At 40.6% G+C, this 12383-nt stretch overlaps 1 protein-coding gene and 32 non-coding genes across 33 annotated transcripts; 1 reads left to right on the top strand and 32 right to left on the bottom strand.

Annotated features, from left to right (window-relative positions):
- The first annotated feature begins 1487 nt into the window (after nt 1–1487).
- Nucleotides 1488–2786, top strand: LOC149658444 (mitochondrial nicotinamide adenine dinucleotide transporter SLC25A51-like). Its single transcript, XM_089844739.1, has 3 exons — nt 1488–1604; nt 1914–2112; nt 2164–2786. Exons 1-3 carry the CDS (start codon nt 1488–1490, stop codon nt 2784–2786), a joined length of 939 nt encoding a protein of 312 aa, XP_089700865.1.
- Nucleotides 2787–5878: 3092 nt separating this feature from the next.
- TRNAV-CAC (transfer RNA valine (anticodon CAC)) lies at nt 5879–5951 on the bottom strand. Its single transcript has one exon. It is a non-coding gene; the product is annotated as a tRNA-Val (tRNA).
- Nucleotides 5952–6035: 84 nt separating this feature from the next.
- TRNAV-AAC (transfer RNA valine (anticodon AAC)) lies at nt 6036–6108 on the bottom strand. The gene has a single exon. It is a non-coding gene; the product is annotated as a tRNA-Val (tRNA).
- Nucleotides 6109–6173: 65 nt separating this feature from the next.
- On the bottom strand, nt 6174–6246 carry TRNAD-AUC (transfer RNA aspartic acid (anticodon AUC)). The gene has a single exon. It is a non-coding gene; the product is annotated as a tRNA-Asp (tRNA).
- Nucleotides 6247–6329: 83 nt separating this feature from the next.
- On the bottom strand, nt 6330–6402 carry TRNAV-CAC (transfer RNA valine (anticodon CAC)). The gene has a single exon. It is a non-coding gene; the product is annotated as a tRNA-Val (tRNA).
- Nucleotides 6403–6486: 84 nt separating this feature from the next.
- TRNAV-CAC (transfer RNA valine (anticodon CAC)) lies at nt 6487–6559 on the bottom strand. The gene has a single exon. It is a non-coding gene; the product is annotated as a tRNA-Val (tRNA).
- A 396-nt stretch (nt 6560–6955) lies between these two features.
- On the bottom strand, nt 6956–7028 carry TRNAV-CAC (transfer RNA valine (anticodon CAC)). The gene has a single exon. It is a non-coding gene; the product is annotated as a tRNA-Val (tRNA).
- Nucleotides 7029–7112: 84 nt separating this feature from the next.
- TRNAV-AAC (transfer RNA valine (anticodon AAC)) lies at nt 7113–7185 on the bottom strand. Its single transcript has one exon. It is a non-coding gene; the product is annotated as a tRNA-Val (tRNA).
- A 65-nt stretch (nt 7186–7250) lies between these two features.
- TRNAD-AUC (transfer RNA aspartic acid (anticodon AUC)) lies at nt 7251–7323 on the bottom strand. Its single transcript has one exon. It is a non-coding gene; the product is annotated as a tRNA-Asp (tRNA).
- Nucleotides 7324–7406: 83 nt separating this feature from the next.
- Nucleotides 7407–7479, bottom strand: TRNAV-AAC (transfer RNA valine (anticodon AAC)). Its single transcript has one exon. It is a non-coding gene; the product is annotated as a tRNA-Val (tRNA).
- A 65-nt stretch (nt 7480–7544) lies between these two features.
- On the bottom strand, nt 7545–7617 carry TRNAD-AUC (transfer RNA aspartic acid (anticodon AUC)). The gene has a single exon. It is a non-coding gene; the product is annotated as a tRNA-Asp (tRNA).
- An 83-nt stretch (nt 7618–7700) lies between these two features.
- Nucleotides 7701–7773, bottom strand: TRNAV-CAC (transfer RNA valine (anticodon CAC)). The gene has a single exon. It is a non-coding gene; the product is annotated as a tRNA-Val (tRNA).
- An 84-nt stretch (nt 7774–7857) lies between these two features.
- TRNAV-CAC (transfer RNA valine (anticodon CAC)) lies at nt 7858–7930 on the bottom strand. Its single transcript has one exon. It is a non-coding gene; the product is annotated as a tRNA-Val (tRNA).
- Nucleotides 7931–8326: 396 nt separating this feature from the next.
- Nucleotides 8327–8399, bottom strand: TRNAV-CAC (transfer RNA valine (anticodon CAC)). The gene has a single exon. It is a non-coding gene; the product is annotated as a tRNA-Val (tRNA).
- A 221-nt stretch (nt 8400–8620) lies between these two features.
- TRNAD-AUC (transfer RNA aspartic acid (anticodon AUC)) lies at nt 8621–8693 on the bottom strand. Its single transcript has one exon. It is a non-coding gene; the product is annotated as a tRNA-Asp (tRNA).
- An 83-nt stretch (nt 8694–8776) lies between these two features.
- TRNAV-AAC (transfer RNA valine (anticodon AAC)) lies at nt 8777–8849 on the bottom strand. Its single transcript has one exon. It is a non-coding gene; the product is annotated as a tRNA-Val (tRNA).
- Nucleotides 8850–8914: 65 nt separating this feature from the next.
- TRNAD-AUC (transfer RNA aspartic acid (anticodon AUC)) lies at nt 8915–8987 on the bottom strand. The gene has a single exon. It is a non-coding gene; the product is annotated as a tRNA-Asp (tRNA).
- An 83-nt stretch (nt 8988–9070) lies between these two features.
- On the bottom strand, nt 9071–9143 carry TRNAV-CAC (transfer RNA valine (anticodon CAC)). The gene has a single exon. It is a non-coding gene; the product is annotated as a tRNA-Val (tRNA).
- Nucleotides 9144–9227: 84 nt separating this feature from the next.
- On the bottom strand, nt 9228–9300 carry TRNAV-CAC (transfer RNA valine (anticodon CAC)). Its single transcript has one exon. It is a non-coding gene; the product is annotated as a tRNA-Val (tRNA).
- A 377-nt stretch (nt 9301–9677) lies between these two features.
- On the bottom strand, nt 9678–9750 carry TRNAV-CAC (transfer RNA valine (anticodon CAC)). The gene has a single exon. It is a non-coding gene; the product is annotated as a tRNA-Val (tRNA).
- An 84-nt stretch (nt 9751–9834) lies between these two features.
- Nucleotides 9835–9907, bottom strand: TRNAD-AUC (transfer RNA aspartic acid (anticodon AUC)). Its single transcript has one exon. It is a non-coding gene; the product is annotated as a tRNA-Asp (tRNA).
- An 83-nt stretch (nt 9908–9990) lies between these two features.
- Nucleotides 9991–10063, bottom strand: TRNAV-CAC (transfer RNA valine (anticodon CAC)). The gene has a single exon. It is a non-coding gene; the product is annotated as a tRNA-Val (tRNA).
- Nucleotides 10064–10147: 84 nt separating this feature from the next.
- TRNAI-AAU (transfer RNA isoleucine (anticodon AAU)) lies at nt 10148–10220 on the bottom strand. Its single transcript has one exon. It is a non-coding gene; the product is annotated as a tRNA-Ile (tRNA).
- Nucleotides 10221–10303: 83 nt separating this feature from the next.
- On the bottom strand, nt 10304–10376 carry TRNAV-CAC (transfer RNA valine (anticodon CAC)). Its single transcript has one exon. It is a non-coding gene; the product is annotated as a tRNA-Val (tRNA).
- Nucleotides 10377–10616: 240 nt separating this feature from the next.
- On the bottom strand, nt 10617–10689 carry TRNAV-CAC (transfer RNA valine (anticodon CAC)). The gene has a single exon. It is a non-coding gene; the product is annotated as a tRNA-Val (tRNA).
- Nucleotides 10690–10773: 84 nt separating this feature from the next.
- Nucleotides 10774–10846, bottom strand: TRNAV-AAC (transfer RNA valine (anticodon AAC)). Its single transcript has one exon. It is a non-coding gene; the product is annotated as a tRNA-Val (tRNA).
- A 65-nt stretch (nt 10847–10911) lies between these two features.
- Nucleotides 10912–10984, bottom strand: TRNAD-AUC (transfer RNA aspartic acid (anticodon AUC)). Its single transcript has one exon. It is a non-coding gene; the product is annotated as a tRNA-Asp (tRNA).
- Nucleotides 10985–11048: 64 nt separating this feature from the next.
- On the bottom strand, nt 11049–11121 carry TRNAD-AUC (transfer RNA aspartic acid (anticodon AUC)). The gene has a single exon. It is a non-coding gene; the product is annotated as a tRNA-Asp (tRNA).
- An 83-nt stretch (nt 11122–11204) lies between these two features.
- TRNAV-CAC (transfer RNA valine (anticodon CAC)) lies at nt 11205–11277 on the bottom strand. The gene has a single exon. It is a non-coding gene; the product is annotated as a tRNA-Val (tRNA).
- A 240-nt stretch (nt 11278–11517) lies between these two features.
- On the bottom strand, nt 11518–11590 carry TRNAV-CAC (transfer RNA valine (anticodon CAC)). Its single transcript has one exon. It is a non-coding gene; the product is annotated as a tRNA-Val (tRNA).
- Nucleotides 11591–11985: 395 nt separating this feature from the next.
- TRNAV-CAC (transfer RNA valine (anticodon CAC)) lies at nt 11986–12058 on the bottom strand. The gene has a single exon. It is a non-coding gene; the product is annotated as a tRNA-Val (tRNA).
- Nucleotides 12059–12142: 84 nt separating this feature from the next.
- TRNAV-AAC (transfer RNA valine (anticodon AAC)) lies at nt 12143–12215 on the bottom strand. The gene has a single exon. It is a non-coding gene; the product is annotated as a tRNA-Val (tRNA).
- A 65-nt stretch (nt 12216–12280) lies between these two features.
- On the bottom strand, nt 12281–12353 carry TRNAD-AUC (transfer RNA aspartic acid (anticodon AUC)). The gene has a single exon. It is a non-coding gene; the product is annotated as a tRNA-Asp (tRNA).
- Nucleotides 12354–12383: the final 30 nt, after the last annotated feature.

Here is a 12383-nt window from a genome sequence, read left to right as displayed (position 1 = left end):
TTTAGACTTTTAGAGAAAAGAAACTTCACGTTTCTAATGTGCCACGCGAAGAGTTAAAAAGACCCTCCAATAAACCAGTTTGAACCAGTTTTACAATGTGGCGCAATCGAAACAATGCACTCCTTGAGACGGACAGCGACTCGGACGCTTCCCCCGTGTTGGCCGCGGGAGCTTGTCGCTCAAATAGATTATCCAATCAGAGAGCCGCTAGCGCTGGATCACGTGATCCTTGCCGTATCGCAGCTAGACGCGCATTGTTGGAACAAGGCACTTCACAAAGTGAATAAGCCGCGCGTTTTAGCCAGTTGCGCCTCACTGACCTTATTGTTTCGAGCATCTCACCACCAACAATGTCCACTCCGCCCGATTCTGTAAGTCAAACTGGTTATCCGTTTTCTAATATTAATTCTAGAGTACCGCAAATTAGGTTTAGTACTATACAGACAGGTTTCAACCCCTTTTCTCTTGCGCCTTCACAACCAAGGCTTACCACTAATACGCATGCCAATGTTAGTGTGCCTAGCTCTTATGTGAACGTTAGTACTAGGCCTATAACCAGTACTACTTAAGTGGTAGGACAACAACCTGTGGTTACCACAAGTACTTATCCTTCTACAATTCCATTTGGTAACATATCACCAATTTGGAACATTTCCTCAGTGTTAGGCCACCAACAACTTCTGGTCCTTCACATTTTGTTCGTCAAGGAACTTTACCAGTAATATGTCGGGTTTCTGTAGCTTTGTTAAACGCTAAGCTTACTGAATTAACAGAGCTAGTGTCTACTTATGTAGCTTCCAGTACCACGAACAATTTGAATGCTACTATAGCTTTAAACATGTCACAAGGTGCTAAGGTATTAAAACCGGATTTTCGATTTAGTGGAAATTTTGCAGAAGTGGCCAATATCCTGTATCAATTAGACGGGTTTCAATTGCTACATTCCTTCCAGAAGTGATAATTCTCGAAGTATGACCGCAACTACTCAGGATACCCAAGCCACGTCTAGTTCTAGTAGCTCTACTAAGCTAGTTTGCCATCCTGTAAGTGTTTCATTTATTAGGTACGGACATTCCCTACTGGCGCTTCCCATAATTTATTTCACTCTACATATGTAAATCGTCATTATCATAAATTATTATTACTAACACCAAAATTATTATTGTGTATAAATACAACTACCCTAACGAACCTGGATAATAAAGAGATCATTATATGGAACATAAATTTTGGTCTCCATTATTTCTTGACCTGGTAACCACAGCTTTTTAAGCCAATCAGTTATAGGGGATAAATAATTGGCGAGCTTGCCAGGAACCGATTATTTCGAGTGTTAGGTTAGATTAAATTCATTTAATATATTGCATAGCCTAGGCTTATAGCCGAAGTCTTTAGGATCGGACTTTTAGGCTTATCGGTTAGTGCTGACTTTTTCCCCTCCGATAAACCAGTTTGAACCAGTTTTACAATGTGGCGCAATCGAAACAATGCACCCCTTGAGACGGACAGCGACTCGGACGCTTCCCCCGTGTTGGCTGCGGGAGCTTGTCGCTCAAATTGATTATCCAATCAGAGAGCCGCTAGCGCTGGATAACGTTCAAACGGTAAATCTCTGCAGCCTGCGTCCGCGAGTCGCGTGATCTAGGGGCTATCCTTCCGGCGAAAGGGAATAAGGTGGATTCGAAATTTTTGAGAGAGGGGACTCGGTCTGTAGACTGTCTCTTTAAACTCTAAGCCTTGGCTGCTTTGGCGGTTGCCGCGGGTCTTAAGTTTAAAATAATCACTTACTGGGTCAACTTGAACTTCAACCTTCAAATTTGAGAATATATTTTAGTTGTGCCTTCTCAGTAAGTTGGGGAGATTATAAATATTTACAATATACATTGATTTAATTATTCTTTGCTAAATTGTAGACATCCATGGAACAAAAATATGCCAATGAATTTGACCGTCCGAGGAAGCCAAGAGATCAGACAATTGCTGAATTCTTTTGTGGCGGGGGCTCGGGCTTCACAAACATTGCCGTAACTTTCCCTATCTACAAAATAATGTTCAGGCAAATGTTACACGGCATAGACATGCAATACGCTTTTAACCAGATACGTAAAGAACGTATACAAAACCTTTACAGAGGGTGTCTACCACTCTTAATTTAAAAACCAGTTTCAATGTCTGTCATGTTTGGGACTTATTTCGAAAATGGGCGGTTTCTAAAACACCACTTTCCCAATATACCACCTCCGGTGTCATTAACTGCGGCAGCTTTATTGGCAGGGTCAAAAGAAGCCATCTTAAGTCCTTTAGAACGAGTTCAAACCCTTTTACAAGACCAAAAATATCACAGTCGATTCAAGAACACGTTTCACGCATTCCAGGAACCTAGATTTTATGGTTTTAAAGAATACTATCGAGGGTTGACTCCAATTTTAATGCGAAATGGGCCGAGCAACGTCATGTTCCTCGGTTTAAAAGATGTCTTTCTTGAAAGAGAAACGTGGCTAGCTAACTTAGTTGAACATTTTATTAGTGGGGCGCTAATTGGGGCCTTCATTAGCCCAATATTTTACCCTATCAACGTTATTAAAATCAAAATGGAAGTGTCCTGCGGAACGGAATTCATTTCATTGCGACAAGCGTGCAAATTGACTTACATAGAGAAGGATAGGAGTATAAAGAAAATGTTTTACGGTGTGCATGTAAATTCTACAAGAGCCTTGCTTTCATGGGGTATGACGAACGCCTCTTATGAACTATTTAAGAAAGCCTTACTCGATGCACCTAGCTAAAATTATTAATTACAAATAATCTTAATGTGGTACTTTAAATTTATAATAGACCATTTTAAAACAAATATTTTATAAAATATTATTAATTTCTGAAAAGTTCAGTAGTAAACTTTGAGAACAACGTACTTTCGTCCTATCAAGTTTAAATTTGTCATCTCAAGCCATTTTATAGTTGATTGTCAAAGTTTCAAAAATGTGTAAGTGGATTCCATTTTAGGATTGCGATCTTATGCCCAGGATGTCGTAGAATTTCCTAAGTTAATATAAAAACTACTCAGGGGCACCCAAGAATTTCCATTGCGACATTCAATCATTAGACATTTCAACTAAAAGGGTTTTAGAAAGACTTTGTTCATGTTATTAGGTGGAGTTATTAAAGGAATTGTGAAATGGCCAGACAACAATATTTTAATGAATTATGATAAAACAAGATTAAAATAATGAAATTAACTTGCCAAAAACTTTCCGTTAATTTTATACATAGTTAACAGACTAGGAGGATTCATACCATTCACACAGGGAGACCAGGCTTCATGTGTTACACAATGAGGCCTGACTCACTGGTGGAGTCAAAAGAGAGTAAATGATTGAAGATTGAGAATATTTAAAATGGTCTACTATTCTAAATTACTTGGAAATAAAATAATTCAAAATATGAAATTGAAAGTGTTACAATATTAAAGCTATAGATTGGTAGTTTATATTTGTGTCATATAGTTATCCTCCATTCATACTACTAAGAGAAAACGTATATGATTAATTTAACCTGACCTAATTTGATTAGTTAATTACCGTAATGACTTGTCGTCAAACTGCAAACCTTCGCGAATGTGGCAAAAATTTTAAACGTCATTAAATTTATATAAATTCAACTTTAGAAAGTTTAGTGTGTATGACCAAAAGTTTATTTTGGTACGACTATTTGATGTGAAATTGTTGAAAATTGTGATATCTGTAGTCATAATACTTAAGCCAAAAAGAAAATCATATTTAAAGTGAAACTGGCAGTGTTCTAAGCTAAAATTTATATATTGAATGGTAATAACGATAATATATAAATCCAATTTGTGAGATATGTATTTTAGTTGAATTTTTATTATTTTATTACGGTTGATGTACATCTTTCTTCTGGGCGCGACGGAGAATACCCCAATGGTGGTCCCATCTGTGTGTTGGTTTCATTGTATGTGAATTCCGAAATTGTCTACTCAGAAGACGTTATGGTTCCGTTTGATTGTTAAAGAGTGTTGTAATATAGTCTTATTCTTGTTTAAATATCGCGCCTAGCGCCACAGCCTACTTTATATTCTAATATCATTTTATTGGCACCGCTATAAAAAATAAGATAAGATAAGATAAGGTCATGTGATGTTAACCATAGTAATAAATACTGGAAGCAGGAGTAAGAGAGGGTTCTTGTATGATTAACAGCACGGAGTAGTACCTAAAGTTGAACCTATTTTTAATAAATTATACCAGTTTGTTTTAACCCACGTCTCGGTTATCTCATTCAACCCAACGGGCACGAATTATAAGTCGGGTAGCGCTAATACTTTAGAAGTGGGATAAGCCAACAACGTTACTACGAAACTCACAACGATCACGTGTTTCTGCCGCCAACGCAACAATTGGAATTACATGGACGGCCGCGCATAACTTCAACGTACACTATCCGAAGTCATCGAATTCAACGAAAGACCAACGTATCATCTACACTGTAAAAAAAATGTGATTTTGACGTGGTGTAGTTGTACCTTAAGAGGTATTATCTTAAAAAACACCTTAAGGTGCTTATTCCAACCCTAAGGGGTGCTAAAACAAGCCTATCGTTGTTATCGAGGTGCCTTTTTGCCCCATTTGCATATTTTTGGGTTTTTGAGGGTATTTATTTGTACCGCCAATGGAATTATTTTCGTTAAACGTAACCGGCGCATGCGCCAACGTGAAATAAAACCAGGTCACGAGATTAGCGAGATAAAAATTCAAACTAGGCCTAACGGTTTAGTAGTTTTGCCGACGTCGATACGATAACCGTCCGTAACAAGATTAAAGGAGGTAATAATTTTTAACATCTATTTTTTTGTGTTTCAAATTAAAATTATGCCGTATTTCAGTCGTCTTTGAGGAAATATTTGAATGCTGATAGAAGTTGGATGGAAGTGATTGACAATGAAATTGATTCTTTACTCTGGTAAGCCTTGACTAAGTGTATTTTTAATTCTTAAAAGGCAAAAATTAAACGAATTGTTGTATAAACTATTATAGCAACATTTTGGATAAGTTGATAACAAACAAGCTAATTAGCAATTATTTGGAAAATATAGCAATATTTTGGGGTCAAAAACTAGTGTATTTTATATTCAGTTGACAACAAAACAGGCATTCATAAATTGAATGTCTTATCTGTTAGCATTATGAGAATTTGCTTTGGTAGTAATTTGAATTAAACTTAAGTAATACTACCAAAAAGGTAAACTACAGAATCTACTAAACAAAGTTCCTTCCAAGGAGAAAATAATGGATATCTAAATAGAGTGCTTTAAGAAAGATCAGTAGGTTTGACGTTAACATTGTGTCGGTTACAGCAATCAGCATCGTTTCAATATTGAGAAAAATATCGAACTTCCTCTCGGCTGCTCCCATACCTCTATGGCTGATACTATTGTTCTAGGACCATTAATAAATATGTCGCGGGAAAGGCATCTAGTCTCTTGAAACCATTGTTGGGCAAATTGGGAATGACTTTGCCCAACCAAGCAGGGTTAAATTCGGGGAAAGAAATACAAATTCGCCAATTTGCCAACCACTGCAGTCGAAACAGTTGTCAATTACACAGCAGCAACAGTAGAAAAAAATGGACTACTATGTCCCAGAATTGATATATATATCGTTAACGAGTAACCACTGTAAAGTTGAGATTTTGGCCAGCCAAATTCAACTTAACATTTAACGTTAACCTGGGACCTTCCGCGTGTTAGGCGGAAGTGATAACCGCTACACCATCGATACGTAACTACACGTAGATACGTAGTAATTGTGGGTTTTTCAAGAGATCTAGCTTATTTTTATGCCCAATCACGATGGTCAAAACTTGTATCTACCAGGGCTCGAACCTGGGACCTTCCGCGTGTGAATCGGACGTGATAACCACTACACCATAGATACGTAACTACACCGTAGATACGTAGTAATTCTGGGTTTTTCAAGAGATCTAGCTTATTTTTATGCCCAATCACGATGGTCAAAACTTGTATCTACCAGGGCTCGAACCTGGGACCTTCCGCGTGTTAGGCGGACGTGATAACCACTACACCATAGATACGTAGTAATTTTGAGTTTTTCAAGAGATCTAGCTTATTTTTATGCCCAATCACTATGATCAAAACGTGTATCTACCAGGTCTCGAACCTGGGACCTTCCGCGTGATAGGCGGACGTGATAACCACTACACCATCGATACGTAACTACACGTAGATACGTAGTAATTCTGGGTTTTTCAAGAGATCTAGCTTATTTTTATGCCCAATCACAATGGTCAAAACTTGTATCTACCAGGGCTCGAACCTGGGACCTTCCGCGTGTGAAGCGGACGTGATAACCACTACACCATAGATACGTAACTAAACCATCGATACGTAGTAATTCTGAGTTTTTCAAGAGATCTAGCTTATTTTTATGCCCAATCACAATGGTCAAAACTTGTATCTACCAGGGCTCGAACCTGGGACCTTCCGCGTGTGAAGCGGACGTGATAACCACTACACCATAGATACGTAACTACACCGTAGATACGTAGTAATTCTGGGTTTTTCAAGAGATCTAGCTTATTTTTATGCCCAATCACTATGGTCAAAACATGTATCTACCAGGTCTCGAACCTGGGACCTTCCGCGTGTTAGGCGGAAGTGATAACCGCTACACCATCGATACGTAACTACACGTAGATACGTAGTAATTCTGGGTTTTTCAAGAGATCTAGCTTATTTTTATGCCCAATCACGATGGTCAAAACTTGTATATACCAGGGCTCGAACCTGGGACCTTCCGCGTATGAAGCGGACGTGATAACCACTACACCATCGATACGTAACTACACGTAGATACGTAGTAATTCTGGGTTTTTCAAGAGATCTAGCTTATTTTTATGCCCAATCACAATGGTCAAAACTTGTATCTACCAGGGCTCGAACCTGGGACCTTCCGCGTGTGAATCGGACGTGATAACCACTACACCATAGATACGTAACTACACCGTAGATACGTAGTAATTCTGGGTTTTTCAAGAGATCTAGCTTATTTTTATGCCCAATCACGATGGTCAAAACTTGTATCTACCAGGGCTCGAACCTGGGACCTTCCGCGTGTTAGGCGGACGTGATAACCACTACACCATAGATACGTAGTAATTCTGAGTTTTTCAAGAGATCTAGCTTATTTTTATGCCCAATCACTATGGTCAAAACGTGTATCTACCAGGTCTCGAACCTGGGACCTTCCGCGTGATAGGCGGACGTGATAACCACTACACCATCGATACGTAACTACACGTAGATACGTAGTAATTCTGGGTTTTTCAAGAGATCTAGCTTATTTTTATGCCCAATCACGATTGTCAAAACTTGTATCTACCAGGGCTCGAACCTGGGACCTTCCGCGTGTTAGGCGGACGTGATAACCACTACACCATAGATACGTAGTAATTCTGAGTTTTTCAAGAGATCTAGCTTATTTTTATGCCCAATCACTATGGTCAAAACGTGTATCTACCAGGTCTCGAACCTGGGACCTTCCGCGTGATAGGCGGACGTGATAACCACTACACCATCGATACGTACCTACACGTAGATACGTAGTAATTCTGGGTTTTTCTAGAGATCTAGCTTATTTTTATGCCCAATCACAATGGTCAAAACTTGTATCTACCAGGGCTCGAACCTGGGACCTTCCGCGTGTGAAGCGGACGTGATAACCACTACACCATAGATACGTAACTAAACCATCGATACGTAGTAATTCTGAGTTTTTCAAGAGATCTAGCTTATTTTTATGCCCAATCACAATGGTCAAAACTTGTATCTACCAGGGCTCGAACCTGGGACCTTCCGCGTGTGAAGCGGACGTGATAACCACTACACCATAGATACGTAACTACACCGTAGATACGTAGTAATTCTGGGTTTTTCAAGAGATCTAGCTTATTTTTATGCCCAATCACTATGGTCAAAACATGTATCTACCAGGTCTCGAACCTGGGACCTTCCGCGTGTTAGGCGGAAGTGATAACCGCTACACCATCGATACGTAACTACACGTAGATACGTAGTAATTCTGGGTTTTTCAAGAGATCTAGCTTATTTTTATGCCCAATCACGATGGTCAAAACTTGTATATACCAGGGCTCGAACCTGGGACCTTCCGCGTATGAAGCGGACGTGATAACCACTACACCATCGATACGTAACTACACGTAGATACGTAGTAATTCTGGGTTTTTCAAGAGATCTAGCTTATTTTTATGCCCAATCACAATGGTCAAAACTTGTATCTACCAGGGCTCGAACCTGGGACCTTCCGCGTGTGAATCGGACGTGATAACCACTACACCATCGATACGTAACTACACGCAGATACGTAGTAATTCTGGGTTTTTCAAGAGATCTAGCTTATTTTTATGCCCAATCACGAAGGTCAAAACTTGAATCTACCAGGGCTCGAACCTGGGACCTTCCGCGTGTTAGGCGGACGTGATAACCACTACGACATAGATACGTAGTAATTCTGAGTTTTTCAAGAGATCTAGCTTATTTTTATGCCCAATCACTATGGTCAAAACGTGTATCTACCAGGTCTCGAACCTGGGACCTTCCGCGTGATAGGCGGACGTGATAACCACTACACCATCGATACGTAACTACACGTAGATACGTAGTAATTCTGGGTTTTTCAAGAGATCTAGCTTATTTTTATGCCCAATCACGATTGTCAAAACTTGTATCTACCAGGGCTCGAACCTGGGACCTTCCGCGTGTTAGGCGGACGTGATAACCACTACACCATAGATACGTAGTAATTCTGAGTTTTTCAAGAGATCTAGCTTATTTTTATGCCCAATCACTATGGTCAAAACGTGTATCTACCAGGTCTCGAACCTGGGACCTTCCGCGTGATAGGCGGACGTGATAACCACTACACCATCGATACGTACCTACACGTAGATACGTAGTAATTCTGGGTTTTTCTAGAGATCTAGCTTATTTTTATGCCCAATCACAATGGTCAAAACTTGTATCTACCAGGGCTCGAACCTGGGACCTTCCGCGTGTGAAGCGGACGTGATAACCACTACACCATAGATACGTAACTAAACCATCGATACGTAGTAATTCTGAGTTTTTCAAGAGATCTAGCTTATTTTTATGCCCAATCACAATGGTCAAAACTTGTATCTACCAGGGCTCGAACCTGGGACCTTCCGCGTGTGAAGCGGACGTGATAACCACTACACCATAGATACGTAGTAATTCTGGGTTTTTCAAGAGATCTAGCTTATTTTTATGCCCAATCACTATGGTCAAAACATGTATCTACCAGGTCTCGAACCTGGGACCTTCCGCGTGTTAGGCGGAAGTGATAACCGCTACACCATCGATACGTAACTACACGTAGATACGTAGTAATTCTGGGTTTTTCAAGAGATCTAGCTTATTTTTATGCCCAATCACGATGGTCAAAACTTGTATATACCAGGGCTCGAACCTGGGACCTTCCGCGTATGAAGCGGACGTGATAACCACTACACCATCGATACGTAACTACACGTAGATACGTAGTAATTCTGGGTTTTTCAAGAGATCTAGCTTATTTTTATGCCCAATCACAATGGTCAAAACTTGTATCTACCAGGGCTCGAACCTGGGACCTTCCGCGTGTGAATCGGACGTGATAACCACTACACCATAGATACGTAACTACACCGTAGATACGTAGTAATTGTGGGTTTTTCAAGAGATCTAGCTTATTTTTATGCCCAATCACTATGGTCAAAACGTGTATCTACCAGGTCTCGAACCTGGGACCTTCCGCGTGATAGGCGGACGTGATAACCACTACACCATCGATACGTAACTACACGTAGATACGTAGTAATTCTGGGTTTTTCAAGAGATCTAGCTTATTTTTATGCCCAATCACGATGGTCAAAACTTGTATCTACCAGGGCTCGAACCTGGGACCTTCCGCGTGTGAAGCGGACGTGATAACCACTACACCATAGATACGTAACTAAACCATCGATACGTAGTAATTCTGAGTATTTCAAGAGATCTAGCTTATTTTTATGCCCAATCACTATGGTCAAAACATGTATCTACCAGGTCTCGAACCTGGGACCTTCCGCGTATTAGGCGGAAGTGATAACCACTACACCATCGATACGTAACTACACGTAGATACGTAGTAATTCTGGGTTTTTCAAGAGATCTAGCTTATTTTTATGCCCAATCACGATGGTCAAAACTTGTATCTACCAGGGCTCGAACCTGGGACCTTCCGCGTGTGAAGCGGACGTGATAACCACTACACCATAGATACGTAACTAAACCATCGATACGTAGTAATTCTGAGTTTTTCAAGCGATCCAGCTTATTTTTATGCCCAACCACTATGGTCAAAACATGTATCTACCAGGTCTCGAACCTGGGACCTTCCGCGTGTTAGGCGGAAGTGATAACCACTACACCATCGATACGTAACTACACGTAGATACGTAGTAATTCTGGGTTTTTCAAGAGATCTAGCTTATTTTTATGCCCAATCACGATGGTCAAAACTTGTATCTACCAGGGCTCGAACCTGGGACCTTCCGCGTGTGAAGCGGACGTGATAACCACTACACCATAGATACGTAACTACACCGTAGATACGTAGTAATTCTGGGTTTTTCAAGAGATCTAGCTTATTTTTATGCCCAATCACGATGGTCAAAACTTGTATCTACCAGGGCTCGAACCTGGGACCTTCCGCGTGTTAGGCGGACGTGATAACCACTACACCATAGATACGTAGTAATTCTGAGTTTTTCAAGAGATCTAGCTTATTTTTATGCCCAATCACTATGATCAAAACGTGTATCTACCAGGTCTCGAACCTGGGACCTTCCGCGTGATAGGCGGACGTGATAACCACTACACCATCGATACGTAGTAATTCTGAGTTTTCAAGAGATCTAGCTTATTTTTATGCCCAATCACTATGATCAAAACGTGTATCTACCAGGTCTCGAACCTGGGACCTTCCGCGTGATAGGCGGAAGTGATAACCACTACACCATCGATACGTAACTACACGTAGATACGTAGTAATTCTGGGTTTTTCAAGAGATCTAGCTTATTTTTATGCCCAATCACGATGGTCAAAACTTGTATCTACAAGGGCTCGAACCTGGGACCTTCCGCATGTGAAGCGGACGTGATAACCACTACACCATAGATACGTAACTAAACCATCGATACGTAGTAATTCTGAGTTTTTCAAGAGATCTAGCTTATTTTTATGCCCAATCACTATGGTCAAAACTTGTATCTACCAGGTCTCGAACCATGGACCTTCCGCGTGTTAGGCGGAAGTGATAACCACTACACCATCGATACGTAACTACACGTAGATACGTAGTAATTCTGGGTTTTTCAAGAGATCTAGCTTATTTTTATGCCCAATCACGATGGTCAAAACTTGTATCTACCAGGGCTCGAACCTGGGACCTTCCGCGTGTGAAGCGGACGTGATAACCACTACACCATAGATACGTAACTAAACCATCGATACGTAGTAATTCTGAGTTTTTCAAGAGATCTAGCTTATTTTTATGCCCAATCACTATGGTCAAAACATGTATCTACCAGGTCTCGAACCTGGGACCTTCCGCGTGTTAGGCGGAAGTGATAACCACTACACCATCGATACGTAACTACACGTAGATACGTAGTAATTCTGGGTTTTTCAAGAGATCTAGCTTATTTTTATGCCCAATCACGATGGTCAAAACTTGTATATACGAGGGCTCGAACCTGGGACCTTCCGCGTTGAAGCGGACGTGATAACCACTACACCATCGATACGTAACTACACGTAGATACGTAGTAATTCTGGGTTTTTCAAGAGATCTAGCTTATTTTTATGCCCAATCACAATGGTCAAAACTTGTATCTACCAGGGCTCGAACCTGGGACCTTCCGCGTGTGAAGCGGACGTGATAACCACTACACCATAGATACGTAACTACACCGTAGATACGTAGTAATTCTGGGTTTTTCAAGAGATCTAGCTTATTTTTATGACCAATCACGATGGTCAAAACTTGTATCTACCAGGGCTCGAACCTGGGACCTTCCGCGTGTTAGGCGGACGTGATAACCACTACACCATAGATACGTAGTAATTCTGAGTTTTTCAAGAGATCTAGCTTATTTTTATGCCCAATCACTATGATCAAAACGTGTATCTACCAGGTCTCGAACCTGGGACCTTCCGCGTGATAGGCGGACGTGATAACCACTACACCATCGATACGTAACTACACGTAGATACGTAGTAATTCTG

This window comes from Phalangium opilio, unplaced genomic scaffold, assembly GCF_054372755.1.
Source record: "Phalangium opilio isolate 3A_F unplaced genomic scaffold, DU_Popi_V2 ptg000077l_1, whole genome shotgun sequence".
NCBI classification, from domain to species: Eukaryota; Metazoa; Arthropoda; class Arachnida; order Opiliones; family Phalangiidae; genus Phalangium; species Phalangium opilio.
This window is presented reverse-complemented; position numbering and strand designations above follow the sequence as displayed.